General features: G+C 39.2%; 1 protein-coding gene across 2 annotated transcripts in view; it reads right to left on the bottom strand.

Moving 5' to 3' along the window:
* pde3a (phosphodiesterase 3A, cGMP-inhibited) overlaps positions 1 to 27,453 on the bottom strand; it is a 168,139-nt gene that overhangs the window by 24,573 nt on the left and 116,113 nt on the right. The window contains exons 4-6 of one of the 2 annotated variants that reach the window (XM_015352131.2): positions 19,806 to 19,963; positions 10,485 to 10,609; positions 3,511 to 3,730 (exon numbers count right to left, since the gene is read on the bottom strand). In XM_015352131.2, coding sequence (XP_015207617.1) covers positions 3,511 to 3,730; positions 10,485 to 10,609; positions 19,806 to 19,963 — 503 coding nt within the window. The remainder of the gene's footprint in view (positions 1 to 3,510; positions 3,731 to 10,484; positions 10,610 to 19,805; positions 19,964 to 27,453) is intronic. The other variant, XM_015352132.2, reaches the window with a different exon arrangement.

The following is a 27,453-nucleotide window of genomic DNA, read 5'->3' as shown; positions in this document are numbered from 1 at the left end:
ATGGACTAATCATGACGCATAACCGTTACATAAAGGCACACACATTAAGTATATACTTAATCCATTCAGTACATCTTACTTCACATTTCTAAATCTTGGGGTCGTGTATCATTTCAGACATCTATCCATTTTCTAACCAATTCAGAGTTTGCCAGGGTTAGGGTAGGGGAGCTGGAGTCTATCCCGGCAAGTTACAGGTGCAAGACAGGATATACTGCATGGGATGCAAGTCCATGTAGGGCACACACAAACACACACTCACACCAGGGTCAATTTTCCTAGTTGCCAATCAACCTACTGGTGTGTTTTTGGACTGTGGGGGGAATAACCCACACATGAGGGTCCTGCAAAAAACCCACATGGACATGGGGAGAACATACAGTACAAACTCCATGCAGATAGCTCCCTAGGTCTAGAACTGAACCCAGGGATCCAGTGCTCCAAGGCAGCAATGCTACCATGCGCCACCATGCCACCCTCATTTCAGACATTGTTTGCCTTATTCTTCTTGTGCCTCAAAGGGAATAGAATGTTACAGCAAGCAAGCAATGATCTAGTTTCAGGGTGATTTCAAATGATGAAAGGGGGGGTTTACAGTATGTGCTCGTGGCTTTCACCACTGCTGACATTTGCTGGTATTCACAGCAGGGCGGCTGTGTTCCTAGAAAATCAACATGCCTTGGGCAGTACGGCAATCGCTGCTACTGAAGCACAGCCTCCTTCTGATCAGCAATGGAGGCCTCACTGTGCAGTTAGCTTTGGATCAGGTACAAGTCCAGGCCACCTGGCCTTCAGAATAAAGCAATTCTGGCTTCAGGAAAGGGAGGAACATGCAGCTGCACTTGGCTGCAATCAGCTGCCTGCCTACAGCTGTGCTCCGACCCCTCCAGCCCTCCAGACTGTCTGCCTTTGGCTGCTCAGATGCAAAAACCCTCATACACCCATGCAGATGGCAGCACACTTATACTTATCAGCATGAGTGTATTTCTAATGCCATTTCTGTATGAATTACATACCACATGGCTTTAAAGACAGTAAAAATGTTTTTCTTCCATGACTAATTTAATTTAGCTTCCATTAACATGTTTAGAGCAAACTTTTTTTGCGAAACTAAGTGAATGGTACAAAGATTTTCGCATATAGGAGAAACTATTCATTTTATGCTGTTACATGCTACAGATATTTCAGAGTTATTATTATAAGACTTGTTGTAAGCTGTATAGGTTTCTCACTACTGCAATGCACTAGTTTATCACAAACATTTATAGTTTCTGTTTGCAATGCAAGGTTTAATGCCCACAAAAAGATTGTAAAATGTTATTTTAAACTGAAGGCAGAAGTCTCACTTTATGACTTTGAGGAGGTGCATTTCTTCTCAGCAGGGGAGGCCTTTTTCCTTCATTTATTACACATTTTACACTGTTTGCAGAAGTCAGCCTAATGGTTACAAGACAAATCCGTTTACTTTTCCCCACTGTGGCTCTAAAGACTGCTGATACCATACTGAAATACCAAGACACACTGGAGTTCAAATTGTTTGCTACATACAGGAAAATTAAAGATAAAAGAAGAAACTGATAGATACTGTATAGCCATTGAAATGGCAGCAAACTGGCTGGGAAGCGCAGTAATGGCATAAAGTAGTCACAGCTGGAACAAAGTACTTTTACCTGATGTTCCAAGGATACTGTATTCACCCAATGTTATACATAATGTTTGACTGAAGGTGCAATACCATTACTAATGTCTTCTTAAATGTGAGAAGGAAATTAGTTACACACTGATGCACAATGAAAATGTAACTGTCAAAATTCAACATCAATAGGTTACTGAAAATATACATCACAACATTTATTATGCTATTTACAGCCATTGAAATGAACAGTGAAAGATATAATCACGCCCTGCTTGAGTAATAGAGATCACAGTCATTGAAGAAGAAGGTTGTATGGTTGATCTTGGTATGACTTAAAGCGACCGGTCTCTGGGAGAAATAATTAATAGAATGAGAAGTTCTATTTCAGCAATCAGCATACTAATTCAGAGAAATTGGGGAAAAAGCTTTGAAGGGACAGGCCATGTAAAGGAAGGCAGAGAATCACTCCCTGGTCCAGAACCATTGCTGAGGTCCTTCTGTGCCATTTGCATAACCATCTTTAGACTGCAGAAATCCCAGAAGACATAAACCAGGGTAGTAGCATGACTCTAGCTCACCATCTGCTTGTTTTGGGTTGTTTTGGGGGTAACATAGTCATTCCACATGACAAAATCTCTGACATCTGTAGGCCAGAGAACATCTGAGGAGGGGGCCAACAGAGAGTTGTGGACTGTTTGTTATATCAACAAATACCATTTTGCACTTGACAGACCTGATTGAAAACAACGTGTGGGAAGACATTGTGTTGAATATTTTGCTGATTGTTGTTTAATTCAAGCCAAGCGATGAGGCAGCAGAAATGTAATGGTGTGTCGAGTAATCTCCTAAAACAAAAATGACTTTGGTGCAGATCGAAGGCAACCTTACTGCTCGGCAGATACAAGAGTCAACAGTTCAACAATTCCTGGAAGCCCATTTGGAAGTGTCAATTTTAGCAGGGTAAGGCAAGACCACATACTGTAGTTCTACGTTTACAATGGCACAATGTCAAGAGCATTAATTCGAGGTCTTGCCATGACGACTCTTTTCACCTGAAATGTGTTCAGTAGAACATTTGTGAGACCAGCATATCAGTGAAATCAACATAACACAACTGCAATTGAACAGCTTATGCCATCTCATTGTAGCTGTACAGGAGGTTTCTGAACATCCCACAGCAGTCTGTGCAGAGGCTGATCAGGTCTGTGCGCCAACACTGCCGGGACCGTTTTAAAGCTCAAAGGAGTCACAGGCGACATTTTTGATTTGTGATTTTATTCATTTTGAATGCATGTCACAAATATTAATAAAAACAAGCATTTCTTTTATGTTTATTTTTTATTTCTGTCATCTGTGTTTAATGATAAATTGGTACTGGGTGCTGCTTTTAATTGTGCATCAGAAGGAATACTTTTAAAAACCTTCAGGTTTATCGCAATCATCACTCTTATATGACAAACATAAATGAACCAGAGTGGAGAACATTCAGTACATTTTAGCAAAATGTTAGGTCCCACAACCGGTAATAAAAGTACAAAAATGCGATGTGCACCTTGCATATACATTGCTAGAAAAAAACTGAAGGTTCCAAACTCCAAACATCATTAACCATGAAAATAAGGCTGACCTCAGTGCAATTGTGACTGTTAAAATGTAAAAAAAGAATCTTCTGTAGGATATCAATCACAAATAAGAAATTAATCCACTTTCATTAAAAAAGTCCAGCTATTGATTTTGCAAGAAAGGGGGGAGTTTTACTTAAGATCGGCTTGCCAATGCCTAAAATAGACCTCCTAAACCTGGTTTCCTGCAGCTTGACTGGGGAAGGGTTCCGAGAGAGCTGGGCTGGAGGAAACGCAGACTGCATGCCTTACCTACTGCAGAGAAGCACAGGACCCGTGTGCTGCCCTGGGGCGTCGGGAGCACTTTGAGTGACAGTTAAGGCTTTGTGTGGGCCCATGGCACGCCTGGTCAGTGTGCCAGCTATGTCAGGGAGCTCCATAGAGGGGGCTGTGCTGGTGGGACTAGAGATGGGGGTCCCCTGGATGGGTGAATGGCACGGGGAGGTGAGAGGTGAGTTGCTGGAAGGGTAACCTACCAAAAGAACACGCTTAGTCATAAGCACATTAGAAAATACATATATCAGAGATGTGCAAAAACATTCAATTGTTATATTATTAATGATTTAAATGGCTTTTTTCTTTTAAATGCCATTTTCCTGGAGTAAAATAAAGATTTTTTCATGTTTACAGGAAACATAGAGGTATTTATTTCTGGACTATGTGCAAATTAAACTGTACTGTCGTATTTTGTTATTCAGGTAAATTCAACACTATCGAAAGTTTCTTTCTACACAGTTGCCCAGTGAAATCCTGACCTTCGGCAAGAGCAGGGATCCTTGCATCGTGTTTTGCACAACGGAGAAGATGGTAAGAAAAAGAAACAATAGCTAAAGGGAGAATCACAGAAGACTTATCAAGGATATATTTGTCTCATTAAAGAGAGACACACATCCATGTTCCCCTTTTCTGTCCATCTTTTCTCTGTGTCCTCTTTTGTCCAAAATTTCTACTGTGTATTCAAATGTTGGTATAATTTGTTCTTTTAAATTTAAAGCACAGCTCAAATTACAGAACACTACAGGCCAGGTTTATCAACATGTGCATATTCTACTATTCTCCACTGCAAGAATTTAGTACAAAAAAGTCTCGAAATACTGTATGTACAGTATCTGAACCATAAGGATCTCTCTAAGGGTGTCATTGTTTTCACTGAACTGGAAGACTCAGTTGTCTGAGGATAGCGATGATGTAAATCCTTGGCTCCATACAAGCATAAACAGTAACCTTAAAAGAACATGCTGTATCAGTGTACTACAATTTCAGAAAAGGAAGGAGAGAAGCTACTGTAGCTTGAATACTAGCCATGACATTTCTAACTACAAATGATAAGGCACAGCAATATTCAGCTCCAGGCATATGGTTCCTCTAAGACAGAAACAAATTATATATCAAAAGAAAAACATTTCCAAACATTTCATGATAGGAGGCAGCAGGCAGTTCCCAGGCATGGAACTCCAATTTGTGCAAGAAACTGACACAACAGACACACACATGCACACACGCACACAAATGTGGCTCAGAAATAGCCAATACAGCCTGCATGTGACCTTCTTTCTGGTGCTCTGTCATCTCTACAGCACTCCTATGTGGTGGTGCTTTTGTCTTTATGTTGAATTAAATAGAAAAATACAACATTATTTTTGCTTTACCGTGTGTCAGATTTTCCAGCTTATACTGAGCCATTAAGACCTCAAAGAACAACCACGCTGCTTCTCTATGTAATGTTGGTAGACCAGCAAGTGGGTCTTTGCACAGTGGACCAGAGTTTCCTAACCCAACAACACATTGACATGGAATACCTGTTATTCAAGGTACCATTCTTCAGGAGACATTATGCCAACATTCCAAAACTTCAGTCTTCAAAGAGTCCTGTGGCACTGTTTATAAAGGGCGTTAACTCCATGTTCCTGGAAAGGTTCTACTCTGGGTTTGTACAATGGACCTCCCTAAAGTTAATATTTTATTAATTTGATTGTGCTTCCTTCTCCACCGGTCACTCAATGAATACTGCACTTCAGTGATGTATGAAATGGGTTGTATTCTATATGTAAAGTCTTTGAAATTCTTTGGGATGGAAAGTGCTATTTAAAGGCCTATTCATGTTGTTGTTGTTGTTGTTATTATTATTATTAGTAGTAGCTGTATTATTATTATCTAGTGTTTCATGCCTGAAAAGTAGCAAAAGTTATAATTGTAAATGTCTTGCCTAAATAATTTAAATAATACGTTTTTATGATGATTTTTACCCTTTACTTTAAACTCTACAATAAAAAAGGAAAATCAATAGTGTATACTTTTGTGAAATTCCTTTAAGAAATGACTAATAGAAGAGGGATCTTCTATTGCAGATATTTCTGGCTACCTTCATGCACAGTATGTGCTCTATGTGATAATAAAAAAACGTCACAGCAACCCACAGCTTGTACTGTGCCCTGAGCTTCCTCATTCCCTGGAATCATTGGATCCAAGCCCAGCCATCCGTATTATTTATATGGAGCACTCTGCAGCTTCTCTCCTCGCCTCCAGGGATGTGGCAGTGGTGGCACAGGAGTGCTGTTGATTTGATCTTATTTCAGATTTATTTATGATGAAGGTGTAAATATTGCATTGCTTTCTTCATATGCTCTGCTGTTTCTGAAAAAAAATTAACATAAATATCCTAAGCAATGTCTTCACAAATGAAAACCAGAACCTGTCAGTTAGTCTAAAAGATGGATATTTTTTTTCTTCGGGCACAGCCTTGAACTGTGCAAGGGCCCTGAGACCTCTAGATCAGCTCACCCAGGAAAAGACCTCGGTTTATAGCACAGGGCTCCTACAGCCTGGAGGCTGTTAGTCTCAATCCAGGCTGTGCTACACACCACCTCAGCATGTGAGCCTGCTGTGGCAGCAAAAAACTGTATTAGTGGCACTGAACTCCCATGACATGAAGATGGCTGGGGGGGATATCAGGGAACTGGGTTAGTGGCTGATTACGTGCAGGGTTATGTGGCATCAGAGAAGCTCATTCTGTCCTCCAACAGATCTGCAAGCCTTACAGCACCTACTGTCCATACTTTAGAAGCCAAATTACAAAACGAAACTACCACTGATAACAACAACAGCCTTTAATGGATCACTTAATCAATCTATTATTATTCTGTAGAGCACCTTGGCACAGTGAACACAATCACAAAGCACTCTTTAGCAAGTTACCTCTTACCGACATTATCATAGGTAACATATCAAGAGTATGTATCTCTGCATGTTTCAATTTTTTTTATTGCCACACAGAATTAAATCATTTTCTTCATGGAGAAGCATATAATTTGAAGTACAGTGATGTAAAACAAGATTTATTTCACTCTCTTCACCACCTAGATTAAGAGCCTTGCACATCCTACTTTAGTACCACATACGAATGCTCAGGGCATTGTGGGTTCAAATCCGGAGCTGAGCACTGGTTTTGTAACCGAGTAGAGTCCTTCACACTTGGATGAGATAAACTGGCAGTAAAAATAGACTAAATATGAAACTATAGATGAAAGCACATGCAAATTTAATAATAAAAGTCAGAAACAGATTGTCAAAAACATTACATTTTTTATATATAGCTACAGTATGCTTAGGACAAATCTTTTCACTTTAAACTTAGTCCTTCATCTTCATTTGCTGATACAGTACTACTGTATATAGATTTTACTTCTTCATTTGTAATGGTGCTGTATACCATATGCTGTGTACTAAACATTCTGCTCAGATATAGATTAGCATACAGCTAGAGTGAAAAAGATAAGATTTTGCACTTCACTGTGAAGCACTGAATCCAGTCAACAAACCAAAACCCAAGCAAGAGCCGCCAGAAAAAAACTCAGCTAAAAAAAAATCGCTAGTACTAATAATAGTTAGTCTCATTTATTTATTTTCAAACACAATCCTGGTTCCATTTACAACGTCACAGGTTATCAACTGGATTAACTTTCACTTTATCTGTAGTTTGCCTAGAGAGAAGAAATAAAGTTTAATATAAAAATTGAAAGCATGCATACTGTATATACCACCTAACCTACAAATGAGTACACTGGCTCCATAAAATGGCTTTGAATCAACACAATTAATAGACATTCCTCCTTTGAAAACAGCGGTTGCGTTTGGGAGACATTTTCCAAAGTAAAAAGATTTTTATGAAACATTAAGACAAATACCAGAAGAAGATTTTTCTTAATCAGCCTTAATTACAGTCACTACGCAAGAACATTAATACAAGTTTCAATCTGATAAAAGAGAAATGGGAGGGCCACCGAACTTTTTAATTCATGTAGACATCTTAAAACCAAAATGTCACTTGCCATCCTCAGCTACCCCTGCTACTGAATTGGATGGAAAGACCTTTTGCTTACTGACAGAGTGACTGTCAGAGATTGCTGTCCACAGGAATGCACACATCCTTATTTCAGAGGTTGATGTACAGCTGATGTACAACTGCAAAAGCTTAAACTGGGAACTATATAGAAGAGCCAATGTACTTGTGGCAAAGTGAAAAAAAAACACGGTATGCCTGTTTATTTCCTCCCTGAAACCTGGTTTTAGAATGAAAGCTGGAGATGGTTTCTGTGACCAGAAAGGTGGGAGTAAATTTTGCACTGGATCGTAAAGCTTTGCATTCAGTGAATGGAGTTTGTTGCAAACCACTGATATAAAACCAGTACTTGAAATCGCTGGTCATGGACAAGGATGTGGTACCTCTGGCATTAAGCTCACAGCGTAACCTGCTCTGTGGCATCACTCTTCTGTCTGTGCCGCCCTCCCCTGTGAGTGTAATGCCTTATGGTACTGTGTGTCAGCTAAACAGCAGGCTTTCACTCTACTGCTGTTCAGCCAGGCAGAACTAAGAATGACTGCCTACCTGACCTTCATTTAATGCCTATTTTAATTCCCCCTTTCCTCCCCCCCCCCTATATTTCAAAAATACTACATTTGTGTGCTGGCCCAAAGGGAGTAAACACAGAGCCTTTTACAAAAGCAGTTTGTTAGAAATTCCAACAAGCTGGAAACACAGAACAGAGGTCTAAAAGATCCAAAAATCTCAAAGCAATTTGTAATGTTCTGTGTGTACTGAACATGATTAAATATTTATTATTAGGGCAAGACACACTTGCAGAAAAAGTAGAAGTTCACTTATCGATATAATAAATATGAAACGATGTAGTGTTAGCAATTACTTATCAGTGGTAACTATTGCTATCATTTATGTCCCTTTCTTGCAGATTTCTAAAACAAATCTTGAGATAGAAGAAACTAAAACATTATTAGAATGGTTTCTGAATGAATGCCTAGAGCACCATGATGTACTCCAGGTTCAGAAAAGTACCAAGTTGCCGAACACATTGTCTGGTAGGACTGTAGATATCACTGGAGTCATGGTAGCTCAGACAGCAAGGGTGTCCCAGGTAGGGGCAAGTGATGAAGCTTGCTCTAATTCCTTCCCACATCCACTCAGCCTGCTTTCCAAGTGAATACCGGGGGTTAATAATAATAATAATAATAATAACAACAATAATAATAATAATAATAATAATAATAATAACAATAATAATAATAATAATAATTGCTTACACTTATATAGCGCTTTTCTGGACAGTCCACTCAAAGCGCTTTACAGGTAATGGGGACCCCTCCACCACCACCAATGTGCAGCCCCACCTGGATGATGCGACGGCAGCCATAGTGCGCCAGAATGCTCACCACACATCTCATATCAGTGGGGAGGAGACCAGAGTAATGAAGGCAATTCATAGATGGGGATTATTAGGAGGCCATGATTGGTAAGGGCCAATGGGAAATTTGGCCAGGATGCCAGGGTTACAGTCCTACTCTTTTCGAGAGACGCCCTGGGATTTTTAATGACCACAGAGAGTCAGGACCTCGATTTTACGTCTCATCCGGAAGACAATAACGGTTAATCCTTCTGGGGGTAATAGGTCGGCCGGAGCGTGATGCTGACCACATCACCTCCACCTCCAGCGTTGGATAGTCAAAGAAAAATGGTGGCCTTTCCCCCCATTTCACATGGGCCTTTATGGCCTGAAAAGGGACCTACAGTATCTACTGTAGATATCATGGCAATAGCCTTGCAGGTTTATCCTAAAAGGTATAGGATTGGTATCAGGTTGGCACTGGGACAGGGCTTAAGAGAATCCAGCATACACTCAACCAAGAAGTTACAAGTGAGCACGCTTGCCCATGATAACCCCGGAGTCCTCAAGTTTTTATTTTACATTAGCTTATTTTTTTCTTAATGTTGCCCTTCTTTCCAGATATTAAGCTACTGCTGACTGAAAGAAACCTGTGAGGAATGTGGATGTTAGGGCTGAAGATATGGACTTCCCATTCCACAAACAACTGTGTGCATCATCATATGGTTTATTTTGTACCGCCTCTTCCCTCTGTTTAGAACAACCAATGGTCAAATTGAGATTGGCTAACCACTAAGATCTGTCTACTAGCACTGAGTTATGAGGACTGTATACACTGCTTCTCTTTCACAGACAAGGCACAAGTATCTACGGTACAACAGAGATCACTGTGAATGGAGAACTGATGTGGCTAATTCTGGAAAGAATAGTACAAGCTCACAAGTGCCAGACAAGCCAAGAAAACCCAGACCAGCACAAGGCCATGTCCGGTCCACTTTTTGCTTGGCCAATTGTTTTCTGTATTTTGAGAAATGCCTGTTATGGTCATCTTATGACATACTGCAACCCAGGTTTAAACTAGGGACCCCTGGATTCTGGGGCTCAACGTAGACTCTGAACAATACTATACTTACAAGTCAGAACACCTGAGCATCACGGTAAGTTGAGGAAAAACTCTCAATCTGGCAGCATATAAAATAAATCTGAGTCATGGAAATCCACAGCATGAAATCCTTGCCATGTTTCTTTTACTCTGCAGATTCTACTTTTAATCCACAGTCGCTGTCGTGGTCAGAAAACAGCATTGCTACAGTGCAACTACATGGGCTGAGCATCAGAAAGGAGATCACACATTCTCAATATACAGCATCTTCATTTAGCAGAAGCAATTCATACGCTCACATCTATTCAAGTATAATAATAGGCATTTATATATCAAAGGATCTCTTACAGCAGCAACATTTCTAAAAGTGAACAACATACAGTAGCACAGCTAGGACTCTGATACACAGCAACCCAATATTAGCAGAATAGAATGAGATAGTGGTTCACCTGGTCTGCTCTGTCTTTTGGAGTTGAGATGATTTGCAGTGGTGGCAGCACAGGACACTGACATGGACCTGCTTTTGGACATAGTCAGCAAGACTGAGCTGTTCCATGAGTCGTTATTAACCGTACTGTGAAATCAGGGTACAAACAACCATTAGAGCCAACTCTCCATAAGAGCAAAGAAAGAAACAAGCACAGATTGGATGGGGCTGCAATGAAAAATAAAACGCTCTTCTTCCCTGACACTTACAGAGGCAGAATTTTGTAAATTTATTTACGGAATTGAAATTGCCACATTTCATTTTTAATTAAATGAAAAATTTCATTTTTAATTGTTGGAAAAAAAAGTTTAGAATTGGCCACTTTGGGGCACATACTAAGAGTCAAAAAGTTTTATTTGTGTACCTGTTAATATGCAGGATCAGACACTCTATCAGATTAATTGTATTGCCATTTCACTTAGCATCTAAACAAATGGGATAGCATTTCACATGATGAGTATGTACTCATCAAACAATGGTAACATCAATGGGCACCAATCAAAATGATGGCAGTATATCTCAGTGTTCATCCTTTAAGCACAAAAAAATGAAGGAAGGAAAAATAAGAAATGGGCAAAATATTTGATATTGTCATTTACCACTGGGGGAACTGGCTGCCAGTGCATGTTAAAACATTATTTTAGCAATACAATGTTTAATTCTGGAATTAACAAACAAATAACATAGTACACTGTTTATTATTACTAATAACACCAAACAACTTTACTTTTACACATGGTAAATATTCATTCATCTTGAATAAAATCACAATGCAATGCTTTATAAGCAGGACAGGAAAACAGCAAAGGAACACAGACAGGAAATGTGCATTTTTAATCCGTGCTACAGCTCTTCTTCTGAAACAGCTTTTCATAATGAAAAACAATTAGATGATTTCTTAAACTTCCCAGATTTAGTAATATTGTACTGAAGCTGTAAAATAACTTACTTCAATCAGAAAAGTCAAGTGCTTTCATATCAGTCATTTGCAGTTACATCTGTAAATAACACATGCAATAAAAACGTGTTGCATTACAGTCTACTTGGAGTTTGAAATGGCCTTTACTGATCAGGAGACTGTGTGATTTCCGTTGACTGAGCAGGATTTACTGTAAATCCACGCAGTTGGGGAGTTGGACAGTACTGTAATAATCAATACTGGGATAGATTATCTCTTTGTGGCAGTATCAACTCTAGACCAATTTTCAAAAACCAGAGATGTTCTTTGACACTGAACTGAGGTTCTGACAACTTGACAATTGATTATCCCAAGGCATAGTTTGTAACAGTAGGGCTGATAACCCTGGTATACTGGCTAAATTCCAAATGAGGCTCAGGCAATCTAACCTGCCTTCCTTTACTGCAATTACTGTAGGTGAAGCAACTTTTCAGATCACTCCATCTGAGCTGCTGTATAGTGGGGCTGCTGGTGTATACTTTCTACCAAGTGGGGGCTGCAATTTGAGAGGGATGAAGTGGGTGCCCTCGTATACAGTATGTGAAGTGGTTTATCAATTGGGATGAAACATATTATATAACTGCAATGAATTATTACTCCAACATTATCAACGGCATGATGTTCACAGTGGGGAAAGGAAAGGTGAGACGTGGAAAGATCTCACAGTGAAAATAAGACCCAGCACCTTTTCAATGTCTTTGTAGACAAGTGAGGATTTTTTTTTATTCTTTAACATAGCATGATTGGTAAATAATGTCTTTGAAGGCTTATGGAATAAATTTGTTTTTGAGCCTTGATCAGCATGATATTGTCTAGTATATCTAAGCATCCAGAAACACAGTAATCATTCTTTTTGACTTTCGGGAATCTTAGTGCCATAGGCATAGATAGGGTCCAGCAAACATGACCAAATATAGTAGTATAAGGTAATCTCAGCACTATCTCTACGTAAGCAAAATTGGATGTGATGTTTGGCTTTGAGGTAGAGCAATTATACTGTACTAAACTGAAACTGTCCATTATTAAAAGGACTAATTTTTAGAAACAATACCATAAATGGAAAGGTGTCTGTCCTTTGTAACCTGCAGTTTATTTGTGTGGGAAATACATTTTCGTATTTAGTGATATGTTTAAAAGAAATGATATGATTTTAAGTGCTTCAGAGAAACCACTTAGTTTTAAGCCTGATATAAACATCTCAGATTTACAATGTCTCTATTTCGGTCTACTTGGAAACCATTTTCCATCATTACAGAAACAAAAATAAAAGCCATCAGCGCACTATTATCATCAGTTTTAAACAGGAATTATAAAGAGTTAGAACAAAAAACTCTCAGTCACAGACTTGGACATGAGAGTGCATCACTCCTGAAATATACCTCAATCAAACCATCAAATTATGATACAATATCATAGTTGGTGCTGATGTGGTAGTGTGAAGTCAAACTTACAATTCAAATACTTAATACTATAATAAAATAAAAATAATTTAAAAAAATGACAGGAAGGGCAGTGTTCTTTTCTGTAAAACAAAACAGCCAAAACCATGAAAATACACACAGCAGTTGATGCTATAAAGCATAAATGTAGAGTCTTTTCTGAAGCTGTCAACTATAACATAATTATTTTAGCTTTAAAATCATTGACGAAATCATGTCTACGAAAATCCTGTCGCTGTAATACACAAATTGTGATTAATTGAATTAATATTTTTTGGAACACATTGCTATTCAATAACTTATTCAGTTCTTAATTTAATAGTATCCCCCGCTTAAAACTGTGATTCATGTTCTCTTCATCAAAGAATGCAAATTGCTCTGCTGTTACATGTCCCTCATATTTTATTTAATTACTTTAATAATAGATTCAGGAATGTTTCTTTTTTTATTAATATGAGTTTCTTTAAAAGCTCCACAAGTGGTTGGAGAACCTGCTCTTGCCTGTGATAAAGGGCTTTAGTTTTAAGGAAGAACCTTCAAATCTAGTTGGATAGTAGTTTTTCCTCTACAGAGAATGGAGTTTATAACAAAAGTTCAGGAGGGATGACAACAACCTAGCTCAATCGGACTCAGCTGTCAGTAATTAGCGATCACTCCTGACAATCTCTTCCTCTCCCAAATGCTATAAATACCTACGAGATCCCCATCTCTCTCTCTTGCACGTCTCTTGCATCACACCTCCACCCCATCTCCCACTCTGCAGCTGCCCCTTGGTCACCCTGCACGGGGGTCAGCCCTCAGCACAGCGGGTTAAGCCACAAATGTGCTCCATGACGCTTTATTCTTGGGTGTTTGTCATTCTTTGTGAAACAGCCAATTCTTTTTCATCTTAGCTACTTGTGTTCTGTGTGAGAAATTGAGGGAGTGAAAGGGATACTGCATTTGTAAATAGAGTCCTGTCTGTCTTCTGCTTTGAACAGGGCATTAGGTACAGTATAACTGAATGCACGTACTGATGGGACATATGGGCCTGAGGACTTACCAGTACATCATTTCATAGGTAACCTCAAGCATCAGTCCATCTACTACAATACTGGGGAAGATGGAAGAAACATGTATTGGGCACTGAAGACATGACTGAAGAGCTCTGAAGGCCATGATGAAGAAAGATGAACACAACCACCCAGCTTGCACATTGATTACTTTTTCCTGCCAGAGGAGTGAGCTTTGACGTCCTGTGTTTATCCCACACCTGATTAGAAATCTTCTTTTGATGAAGAATCGAGCTGGCTTATTTATTCTACAATTCTAACAACTAAACATCAGCTCCTGCTGAGACATTTTTGGCAATAAGAATAAAATTGGCCAGGTCATTAACATGATTGGCATTACTGTGACAACCTACTGTAGGTGTAATGGAAAATGAATAAACTCTGACATAAATCCCAAACTGATGAGTGGATGAGACGTGAGTCTGTCTGCAAACCCACAATACAGTACATTACTGGGCAACAAGTCCTTCTAAAAATCCTGGAGCTAAGTTACATGTTTTCTAACATTTTGGTCCTGTATTCTTATTGTAGTTATTTTAAAATATGTTGCAAAGTAAGATTTGCTCCCCATTTTCTCAAACCAAGAATAACAGCTTCAAATCAGTTAACAGACAATTGAAAGCAGATAGTAGTTCAAGTAGGTAGCTGGGTCAGCATGCAAAGGAACAAGTAAAAGGTTTATTCCATGCTGAAAAGACAAGAAAGATAAAAACGTTTTGGCTGTGGAGCCTTCCTCGTGTGTCACACTGGAAGAAGGCTCCACAGGTGAAACATTGTGTTCCTTTAATTCTCTTTTCAGAATTGAAAACAGTTTTTTTTCAATGAAACATAAATAAATAAAAAAAACATGCTACATTTATTTGGGGTGTACAGAAAGCTAGCCAAGACAGGCACCGGAGCAAAAAAACAGTTTTGCTGACTGTTGCCTTTCTTAGTTTTACAGTGAGATCAGAAATGTGAAGCTCAAGCTGAGCTGTGCTCCGAAAAACGATTAGAGGCTAAGCAAATCGAAGTACTAGCTCAAATGAATAAAATAACTAAAAATGGTTTCAGACAGACACAAAGCACAGCAGAAAACCCCACTTGCTTGACTGGAGACTATGCTCCTGCCCCAACAAAGAACACCCCCCTTTTCCCAGCCACAATCCCTAATGCAGTCGCAATTCCAAAGAAGAGCAAATTCTTTTAAATTTTTAAGGATTAATCAGCCAGTATTCTATGAGGGCACATTCCTGTTCAAAACCACTACTGACGCTGAATTCAAAGCTGGGTCAACATGAGGAAGTTTACATTAGTTTAACAGGCCAGCAAGTATTTCTATTTACAGAGCAAAGTAACTAAAGCCAAAAAGGACACTCACGTTAATGTCAAGAAATCAGAGTGGGAAAAGAAGATCTGTGCTTGCTTTTTAACCCTGAACAGACATTTAAGATGCTTTTGTACGTCTAATCAATTATTTAGCACATAATTCAGCTTCACAATAAGGACAAACAATACCTCTGGCACAGTCCTCTGAGCTGGATTGGAAAAGCACTTCACAAAACTCTATTGCAATTTATGAGATACAGTATATACTTTAATAATTGATATGCTACTGTATCTCTGATTTGTGTATTTAGGCATAGATTACTCAGAAAATAATATTAAATTGGAGAATCATGTATAAGTTAGACAACAATAAAATACACTTAAAAAGGATAATCAAAAATGTCATTCATCATTAGCTGAAACATACTGTGTTCTGTTTGTCATTCCTCTTTGCTAAACAGAAATAAGACTACAAGCACCTGAATAAACCACAAATCAATGCAAAATTTCAATTAATTGACCTCTTACGTTTCAAATCAGGTTAGTACAAAATAACACAATGGAAGTTTCATCCTGAAGGCAAACAACTAAGACAAACCATGCTCAGCAGCTTAACAAGCTGAATTAAGCAGAGGCAGTAGTAGCAGTAGTTTCAAGTGGAGATGAAGAAGCTTCCTTACACTAAGTGAGACAGGAACGTGAAACAGATTATTGCAGATTATTACGCTTGTGTATGCTCATTCACAGAGATCTTTCAAGAACCAACTTGATGGGGATTATTTGATCTAGAAAAGTGGCAAATCCCTTCATGGATCAGTCATGGTCCTGGAGGGACGCTGTGTTTACAGGTTTTTTAAAGACCTATAAAACCTGCAGACACATCAGTAACCCACGACTATGACTGGGAAACCACTAGTGTAAGGTATGAAAAATGTTCACAAAGCAAACTGTTGATATTTTAGCATTGTTTCCATTATATATTATAAATACAGTACAAGAGAGCAGAAACTCACATGTTTAAAATATACACTGACATGAGATAATAACTTTTCTGTGTAATTTTGGCAGAATCCTGGTCTCTCTCTGGGACATTAACTTCAGCTTGACATTTCAGCTGTTTTACTTCACCTTATCTTGAGGATCTCATTACTCTCTCCTCATTTCCCATGACCCATTCTACACTTAAGCACAATTGCTCTAAAATGGCCATTCTCTTCTGTTTCCCACTTTGGCAAAAGCTCTTATTCTAGATTACAGCATGGAGTAACTCTCATATTGGATACAGAGGAAGTGTTCAATTTTTTTCCAAATGGGTGATTTCATTACCTTACTTATCTCAGTACATAAAAGTGTATTGCTCTTGAGAATCTCTGGGTATAAGCTGCAACATGCAATTAGACCTCATGGTCATTACATTATAAGCAGGCCTTTACTGAGAAAGCTTGTAAAAAAGTATATTAATCACTCTCAAAGTGACAGCTGAAAAAAAAAACAGTTCCGTTATAAATTCCTTGACTGTTTGTAAGCCATTCTTGCATTCCATAAAGGCATCATTACACTTCAAAAATGTGTTACATTAATGAAAAAGAGGAGAAATCTTAATACAGCTGATAATGCACTTTCACCTACATTGTTCAGTTAACCAGATAGTCAGACCTACAGTACACAGTATGTGAGACCATCACAACATACATTTGATTTCTGTAAACAGGTTATGCCAAAATATACAGTATCTGATTCTTAACTACACGTGGGATAGTGTGGAAGAAATGCACTGATCATGCACATATAAATATTATTGCTCAATAAGATCATTAAAATAAGCCTCCTCTCAATTTTACCCTGTTTCACCAACGCAACTTAATTGGTTGTGATTAGCGAAGATCATCAAACCACTTCTTGGAAGAAACAAGGGTATCAGCATAAACAACGTGGTTGAATAGGTTGTTCCAGAGATGTGCAGCTCTTTTAGTAATGAATGGCTCCTGTCCTCAGTTTTAAATGTGCTTGTTTATTTGATCTATTTGGGTACTCATGTTTCACTCCTGATTCTAAAAGATGTCAATGGGTTGGCTTTGTCAATGCCTTTAAGGGTTTGAAATATTTTAGCCAGGTCTCCTTGCAGTGTTCCAAATAAAAACAGATTCTGCTCTTTTAGTCTGTCTGAGTAGGACATTCCTTAATGTCAAGGGATGAATGTGGTCACTGTCGTGTAGACTGATTCCAGAGCAGTAATCTGTATGTATTTTTTGCAAGATAGAGACCACACTTTTACACAGTATTCTAAATTACGTTGTAGTGCAATACACAAATTCAACATTAAATTTTTCAATTTAAATTACAGTGTATCTTTTTAACTGTACATCCTAAATGTGCTTGCCTTTTTAATTGGAAACCTAAATTTCCTAGAATGTTACAATAGCTTTTTGAAGTTCGTTCTGTTTGTTCATCTTCTCTCTGTGGTTAATATTTATGTTATTTGTTTTACTTACAGTCCATACTGTATAGAACTCTGTACTTGCCAACAAGAAACATCACCTGCCAGGGGTTTGCCCAGTGATGAATTCAATCTAAATATTTTCAAATTCCCTTTGTTCTACAGTGTTTGCTAATCCTGCTATTTTGGTATCCTAATATAGTCCTAATACAGATCCCTGTCGTGCTCCACTAATTCCATCACCCCAATCTGAACCATTACTCCTTATCTGTACTGTCGGCTTCTTATGCATTATCCAGTATTTAATCCAAAAACCTTGAACATTTAATCCAATTACTCTGAACACTTCCCACATGTAATGTAGGAATTAATCCTTTATGTATTTTATGAGGAATGCTATCACAAGTTTTTAGAAAATCTAAATACAGCCCCTCTCAGCACCCTGTGTTTTGCCTGTTCATTGCATCCCTTTGCACAAGCTATTAGGAAAAGCATACATATATACCCATTGAGATTGAGATTGAGATTAAATCACCCTGAATGCTGACAATGTCTCTTCTGAATACATTAAAGCTCTTTGAGCTTTCTGGATCTTTCTCTGGTTACAAAATTAACTGGGCTAAGTCAGGTTTTCTTTCCTTTGAAGTGAACTGTTACAGACATCTCCCTTGCTTCTTCTATTTTTCCTCTGCTGACACAGTCAAATAATTAGCTATTACACACTGCTGAAGATTTAAAAAATAATTTGATAGCATTTGAGTACATAGTTGCCATTTCACATCTAAATTCTGTGAATCACATCACTCTGCATGGTAGAATATCAGTGAATGTTTTACAGTAGACTAACTTTCTGTCTGCTATGCTACCACTGTCACTTCCTTTCTAAATTACTTTCAAATCTTACTATGTTCTGAATTTGTTTGGAGTGGCAAGAACCCCAGAATACGATCAATTGGTCTTTGAATTAGTTTTACCCTCCATTTCAATACTCAATCTCTCTCTTGGCCTTTCTAATATCCTTTTGCTGCTGGCTTGCAATTTGTTGTACTCTTTAACAGCTTCATTTTCTTTCTAAATTATTGTATAAAGTACTCTCTTCCTCCTAAGATTATACTTAATCGATTTATTTAACTATCTGGGTCACTGCTTTTCAGCCTTTGATTTCCAAACACCCGTTCCATTATCTCGGAAAGGAAGCTCACTTTTTGGAAATTAAGACCCTCTGTGATGGTTATATCTATTCTATATCTTCCTTACCAGTTTTTTTTTGTACAGGCTTTTACCATCTTAACAGTCAGTTATACAACATAACATAGTATTAACATAATAATAGCCATATAATTGTTATTAATTACAAAGAACATATTAGCATATTGTATAATTACACATTATGTGATATGATTATGAACCGTAGCTTAACCGTACAGTACATTATTACTCATAATTATGCTATGCCAGCTTTGTTTGGTACTTGAATGACATTATAATATGAAAAGCACTAAGATAAGGTAGGCAGGAAGCTTCAAAACCTAATCATTAAAAATATAGCTGCTATCCCCCAAAAAACACAGCATGAATTTTACTCTTAGTGTATATCATCACTTAGTCCCAATATGGAATTTACAGCTCCTTCTTATTGTTCTCATTATGATTTCCCTGCTCATCTACAGTAATCATTCCCATTGCACACTCCATTGCTGTTCCTTTACCAGCAGAAAGGAATAAATAAAGCATCCCAATAAAAGAAGCACAAGACATCATGCACAAAACTGGAATTCTCCACAATCTGAAATGAGAGGGGCATTAAGTATTCCTTTGAAGGCCACACGATTTGCACGATGTTAAATAAAACAGAGCCCTCTGGCCTCTGCAAATGAAAATTCCTTCTGCACTTCTTGAATTTAGGCAAGGTGTCACAGGGCTTCTCACAGGGGAAGAAAGAGAACATCAAAGCGGATGCCAAGGCTGCAGAGGAAGAATCTGAAAAGTAGGGGCCAACGGCAGCACAGGGGGAGAGGTTCAGAGAGAGGCTGAGCCTGGGGGGGTCTCCCCGAGGAGACAAGGGTGGCGGGCGAAGCCAGCGTGTTACCTGCAGGAGGGGGTCTCGTGGACGGGTTTGATGCTGGCGCTGCGGTCCCGCCTGACAGGGCCGGGCTCAATGGTGGGGAGACCAGTGGCAGAGGTGGTGGTGGTCCATGTGGAAGAGATCCGCCTCAACAGGCCAGGGGGGAGACTCCGCCTCAGACGCTGCAAAAGCAAGACGAGGAATGAGCGCAAACTGGAGCGTCACGCCCCCACCGCCGCCTGACTGTGTAACGTGTGGAGCCACACCCCAAAACAACGGTCTTCTCAAGGACCCTGCCTGCTCCGCGCAAGAGCGAACAGCTGCAAGCGTTCATCTGTGAACAGAACACACGGCCATGCATGGTGATCTGAGGAGAGCCACTGGAAACAGATCTGAGGATCTGTTCACACTTTTGAATGAGACAGGCAGCAGTCGGTTAGGAGCAAGGATCTACTGAAGAAGCAGATAAAATTGGTTGCAAGGAAAGACAATCCTAAGTCAATCTGCAAGGTCATAGACTCTACAAAACCCATACATAGACAAGGTATTTAAGCTCTCATACCTAAATTCCAGAATTACAGTATTAGGAACAAAATGCAGCAGGCAGAAACTACTGCATTAGGAGGCGATTACGACGTAATTGGACTCACTGAAACATGGCTAACAGAGAGTTGTGGTGATGAATAGAACATTAGTGGATATGCAAGCTTCTGAAGTGACAAGGAGGATGGAGGAGGTGGAGGTTTAGCATTTTATATCAAAACGAACGTTCAGGCACAGGAATGTGATCTGCTTGCATCAGGAGTCTCAGAATCTTTATGCATCAGATACATAAAACATTCTAAAGACATAGCATTAGGAAAATGGTACAGATCACAAAATTCGGATTACAATTATAATGTAGTATTGTACAATACGATCAGGAACACACTATATGTGTAAATAAGGGATTATTTCTCACATAGACTGGGAAAAGATTTGGGACTTCAGCAGCTAAAAATGAAAATGGTTCTTAGTTTGTTAGTACATCTACTAAAAGGAACACATGTACTGATCTACAAGCTTCATCCTAAATAGGGTTGTGGTAAACCAGAGCCTAACCCAACAGACATAGGGTTTAGATAAGGACTGTGCCTCGAATGGTATACCAGTCAAATGCAGGAAACACAAACAGGGACAATTTACATACACCAATTAAGTGACATGAGTATTAAGAATGTTTTTGTACTAAGACCGCACCTAAAATAAGGAGTAAAACTAGTCACCACAGTACCAAAAAACTACTACTAGCTGCTACTCTAGTATCAGTTCAGGTAATAGTGACCAGATACATTCATGGATACAATGGACTTATCCTAAATCAACAGTGACAAATAAACCAAATGACACAAATGGAAACTATAGGAAAGTCACTTTTAAGACAAAACATTGAGGTGGTCTAGAAGAAACTACCCAGCCCTGCTGTTGAAGCCAATATCTTCTTTCAAGAAACATGTACAGTAGATCAGACCCTCTGATCGGTTAGCTCCTGGCAACCAAACACGGACAGCATAAAATGGCAGCCTCTTGATTTTAACCCCTCTTAACTTCTGAAGAAAAATGACAGCACACTTTCTGCTTAAGCAGAATGTTTTGAAAGTAGTGTTATCACACTTCAAGACAAAGTTAAAAGTGAAAGAAACACTGATAGTGGAAATTATAAACATCTCAAAACAGTAGACCTGTAATATAGCAAATACCAGATGGGCTTATACTGTAAACTGAAAGAATGGAAGATATATGAAGTGACACTAGTCAAATATGAAGAGATCACTACAACACAAGAGAGACAAAAATAGATACTGAGATAATCCAATGTTCCATGTACTTATTGAGATTACATACTTGTACTGTAAATAAATCATCTTTTCAATCATTTTCTGTAAATCGCCTATCTTCAACCTTGAGCACAGGATTTGTTAATGACAGAAACCACTTGCCACGGATAGGTATTATCGAAAATATTTTTTTTCAATGCCAGCAAGCAAAACAAATACAACAGATGGAACAGTGGTGCAAAAGCAAATACTGTGTCTGCTCCCTGAACTGGAAAGACACATACATCTGCTCTGGGTTAGTCATTACTACTCTGTTAATCAAAGCCTCAGTGTGATGAGAGCCACACTGACAAACATCTGAATATCTCCATACATATGTCTGGTCTGTGTATTGATTATGGCTGATGGCTGTAGAGCAGGTAAACCAGTATTTACTGGAATCACTGAAAACAAATATACACAGTTCACTGAAATGTTTTAAAGTTACATAAGAACATAAAACAAATCACAAACAAAGGAGTGCAGCCCATCTAACCCACCTGGTAATGAATACATAATTGATCCAAGGATCTCATCCAGCTGTTTCCTGTAATAACCCAGAGTGTCAGCTTCAACATTATGGCTGTGGAGTTTGTTTAATACTCCCACAACCCTTTTGGTAAAAATCTCCCTAAATTTTTTTTAAAAGCCATTCCACATGCCACTTCATAGATACACTGTTTTCTATTTTTTGTATGCTGCATTTTTAATCCGTTTTGTAGGCTTTATCTTGGCTTGTTTTTCATCTTGATCTTCAATAAAAGCTCTCTCTGAGGTCCTTAAGTTAGGTAGTGAATTTCGAAAAAATTCAACCATGAAACCTAAGACGTTTCAAAACAACTTGGGAATAAACTTGCAGAAAGGAACATACCAAAAGAATTGTATGCAAAGTTTAAAAAACATTGGATATACCTTCGAGCACAATGGAGACACTCATTTGGAACTGAGATGCCCATAGTCAGTCACTTCCTACATTAAGCTGCCTCTCCAAACTAAGCAGCCAAGCAGGGAGAAAAATGGTCAGGGATTCTGCTATGAGGCCAACAGCTGAAAACTAGTTAGGAATGATGCTGTGAGACGCGTGTTAATACACAGGCTGCTCTGTAGCACCAGTTACAGAGCTCAATTGCTGAGATGGGGAAAATGTTTATGAGTCACAATGGTCTGTATGGCAGAGTGGCAAGAATGAACCTTATACTAAAAAAACAAATCTCAAATCCTACAAGAAAAAATAGGAAACTTTTGGTATAAATACAAAATGCAAATGGCAATACAGTCACACTAGTGCAACTAATGCAAAGAACACATCACACAGTCAGCGCCATCACTACTGTCAAACATGGTGAGGGGCAGCTTTATGTTATAGTTCTGCTTCTCACCAGCAGGGAGTGGCAAGCTGACTGGAAAGTAGGTGGAGCAAATTAAAGGCAAATACTAGAGGAAAATCTGCTTTAGTATGTTAAAAAGACCCAAACAGGATGAAAAGTGACCTTTCAGTATAAGAATGGCCTAGAGCACAAGTTCAAAGCTACACTAGATTGTAGAATAAGAAGGTGAATGTCCTTTAGTGGCAAAGTCAAAATCCGGACATGAGAATTTGTACAAAGACTTGAAAACCCTTGTCCATAAGCAATTCTAAAGCAAGCTGAAAGAGCTTGAGCTCTTCTGCCAAGAATAATGGTCAAAAATCGCACTAAAACAGTGTGAAAAGTTGGTAGAGATTTACCTCAAAAAGATTAAATTTTCCTGACATTCACTGGAACTTACCTTGGCCTTAAAAGTCTTCAGTTTAAGAATTTGATGTTTTGAGTAAAATGCTAACTTGAAAAAAAGAAGTTAATCATATTTATAATTTCACAAACGGGGCCGCCAAAGGAAGGGTCTGAATACTTTGCAAGGAGCAGTAAGTGATGTCTGTATTGGTTTTCCGCTGGTACTGCCAAGGGGCAGGCACATTAAAAACAGCGGTACTTAAAACGAGATATTCTCAGACAGGTTTTCCATTGAAGGGACTTTCAGGATAATTAATATTTTAGATTCTTCCCCGAATTCAACGACTGAACTTACAAGTGCAGATCAAACTGCCAGCTTCACACTGAGTTAATTCACCTACAGTACGAGTGCTGACAGTTCTAAGTTGCCTGCCAAAACTTTCCCTCTGCTTTTTTTAGATTGTGGAATATGGAAATAGGACAGTTCTTCTCCCATCACTTACTGCTTCTTGTCTTAATTTGTCATGAGGAAAAATTCTTCTAGAACTTTTCCTGACAAAACTCATTTCGCAACACTTTGAAGAGGTGTTTTTTGTCATTATCACTGCAAAGTAAATGTAACTTCAGTAAAAAAAAATTATATTGCTGTATTATTATTTTCTGTGATTTCTTACTTTTTCTGTAAGTTAGTCACCACTTTAATTAAAAAAAACAATTAAATGAAGTTAACTTTGCAGAAAAGGACTCAAGTTTTTTTAATTGGAATTCAGAACATTTATGTCTAGCAGACTTTGTAAAAATACAGTGGAATGGATGTGAAATATTCCTGGAAGAAAAAAGAAACATTCCTAATATATGCTTCATCACACCAAAATGGTACCACACATACTTAGCATAGTGATAGATGAATACACAGAAGTAGACTGTAAATGAACTCCTGAGCCAACAAAGTAACTCACTCGTCATCAGTCTGAAAATTACTTCTACTTCTAATATGAAACTTGTGTGAATGTTTTTCCTTTGAAAGTTTCTTTTATGATTTTTCAGACCTTTTACACATTTTTTTTTATGTTTGCACAGCTGGGAAACTAAAAAGAAACACCTTGAAAAATCAGACATGGGGCTGTATTTTTAAACTATAAAAGAAATATCCATTCTTTAATGTTTATACTTCAATACGGCTCAATAACATATAAAATGCAAGAACCTGAGACTGCTGTAATAACATGTAACTACGACATTATAGGAATAACTGAAACATGGGTTGGGGAGTAGGATTCGAATGAATATAAAATGAATGGGCATACAGTTTTCCAGAAGCTGCTTTGCAATGCTGAAGCCCTGGGTTCAATTCCAGACCTGGAGTGTTATCTGCATGGAGTTTGCATGTTCTCACCATGCTTGTGTGGGTTTCCTCTGGGTGCTCTGATTTCCTCCCATGGTCCAAAGGCATACTGATACAGTAGGTTAATTGGCTTCTGGGAAAACTGGCCCTTGTGTGAATCTGTGCCGTATGTGTGTTTGTGTCTGTGTGTGCCCTGTGATGGACTGGTGTCCCATCCAGGGTGTTTCCTGCCTTGTGGCTGTGCCAGGATAGGCTCCAGCTCCAGTGTTATGGTGAGACTGCATATCAAAACAACATATAAATGGCAGGATGAAACAAGTATGTATCAAATGTAGCAAATACAGACGAGATGAAACAGTCTGCCTTGGCATCATCAGCTAGGTCTATCCATCACAAGACGTTTCATAATAATAATTAATAATATATATACTTATATAGCGCCTTTCTGGACACTCCACTCAAAGCGCTTTACTGGTAATGGGGACTCCCCTCCACCACCACCAATGTGCAGCCCCACCTGGATGATGGGACGTCAGCCATAGTTAGCCAGAATGCTCACCACACACCAGCTATCAGTGGGGAGAACAGAGTAATGAAGCCAATTCATAGATAGGGATTATTAGGAGGCCATGATTGGTAAGGGCCAATGGGAAATGGGAAACTCTTTTTTGAGAAACGCCCTGGGATTTTAAATGACCACAGAGAGTCAGGACCTCGGTTTTACATCTCATCCGAAGGACGGCGCCTGTTTACAGTACAGTGTCCCCTTCACTATAATGGGGCATTAGGACCCACATGGACCGCAGGGTGAGCGCCCCCTGCTGGCCCCACTAACACCTCTATCAGCAGCAACGTAAGCTTTTCCCAGGAGGTCTCTCATCCAGGTACTGACCAGGCTCACACCTACTGAGCTTCAGTGGGTTGCCAATTGTGAGTTGCAGGGTGATATGGCTGCTGGCTGTTTCATCCCTTAACCCAGTACTTCTTCAGGATAGCGGGACAGCAGTGATGATCAGCCACTGCTTGCCTGTGGTGACCATAATGGTTCATCCCGTCTGTACCAGAGCCAGCATGAGTCTTTTTCTGCTGCCTCTATCATCTGTTGCACTGCTGAATTTCTATCTTTGCCGCTGATCCCCAGCTCTCCGAACATCCTCCAAAGTGACGGGGCTGGAAAATCACGGCATCCTACCTCAACTGGAAATGACCAGACTTTCCACCCTTTGCTTCTGATGTTATCCACAAGCTCAGCGTACCTTGCTTTTTTCCTCTCAAAAGCTTCTTGGCACCTCTCTTCCCAAGGAACTGTCAGTTCAATGAGGATAATAACCTTTCTCTGGGAGGACGACATGACTACATCTGGTCGCAAGTTTGTCTGGACTATGTCTGGAAATAAATGTCGCTTGTCTAAGTCGACCTCCATTGACCAATTTCTGCTAAAGTGTCTTTGAAGAATGCCGGCAGGTCTAACTCCAGCAACTGCTGTGCTCTTTTCTCCAGCCTTGATGAAGCTAATGTTGGATCGTGCTGATTGAGGTTTCATGCCTTTTCTAAATGTATCCAAATTCAAGGCTAGTGACCTGAGTAACTTATCGTGGCGCCACCGATACCTGCCTTGCCTATTCTTCCACACAGTGTTCAGCAGGGGCTTTCAGTTGGCCCCCATCTATGGAGATTACTTGGAGTGGGTAAGACATCGTAGACTGAGCGCAATAGAAATTGAATCTGCAAAGGCTCAAGTTTCCACTGTCCTTCCATGCCAGCTTTCTATCTGTTGTTTCCCATCTTGCCCACGTTTCCTGTTTTCCCAACTGTATCGGTTTCGAACCTCTTCTTCCTTCTTTCTTATCTCTTCTTGAATTAAAGCTGCTCTCCTTGATTTTCTTTTTGTACTTACCTGAAAAGACCAGACCTTGACGGCCGACAGTTGGCTGTCCAATAATTTTTTGATATTTCAGTTGGCTTTCTGCAGATTCCACTGCACTGGCTACATTCCATTTACTGCCTGACCTAGTCTGTATTTTTGCTTTCCTAATACTGTCATCTTTCGAAACACGTAAACCTACTGCAAGTCTGACGTTTGCAACCTTGAACTCCTCAACTAACGATAAAATAGGCAGCTGTAACTTTGAGGATCTACTAGAAACCGAGGCTAGTAAAGCTAGGGGGAACTCCTAGACAACGCAGAGAAAGCTGTTTATTTTCCTCTCCATAAATTCAACTGTGGTGGTTGCAATTTCATAAAGCATCAATGGCCACAGAAGCCTTGGCAATAATCCATATTGATAAAGCCACACCTTCTAGAGTTTGTTTTTCCACTTCTCTTGTATTATTTGTATCCTTTAAGGTTGCATCAAACCATTTCCCTAGGCACTTAATTCTTTCTGCTGTTATGGAGAGGATTTGTTCTCCTTGCACACTGAGTCCAAACCTGTCAGTGATCTCTCCTCTCCTGATTACTAGTGATCCCCATTTCTGGGGCTTGAACTTCATTCTTGCCCACTTCACGGCTGTATCCAGGGCTCTTAAAACCCATCTAGCTTGTACTTGTGTAGTAGTTGTTACTGTTAGGTCATCGATGAATGATCTGATTGGTAGTACTGTAATGCCTGAGTTCATGTTGGGCCCTCTGGACTCTTGTTGTGCACTTTCGATGATCAGGTTCATGGCCATTAAAAATAAAGTAACTGAAATTGTACAGCTAGTCCTTGCCAGGAAGTTATGGAATTTCCTACAGAGAATCTCATCTTTATATTGCT

The sequence above is a fragment of the Lepisosteus oculatus genome, chromosome 7 (assembly GCF_040954835.1).
Source record: "Lepisosteus oculatus isolate fLepOcu1 chromosome 7, fLepOcu1.hap2, whole genome shotgun sequence".
Lineage (NCBI taxonomy): Eukaryota > Metazoa > Chordata > Actinopteri > Semionotiformes > Lepisosteidae > Lepisosteus > Lepisosteus oculatus.
This window is presented reverse-complemented; position numbering and strand designations above follow the sequence as displayed.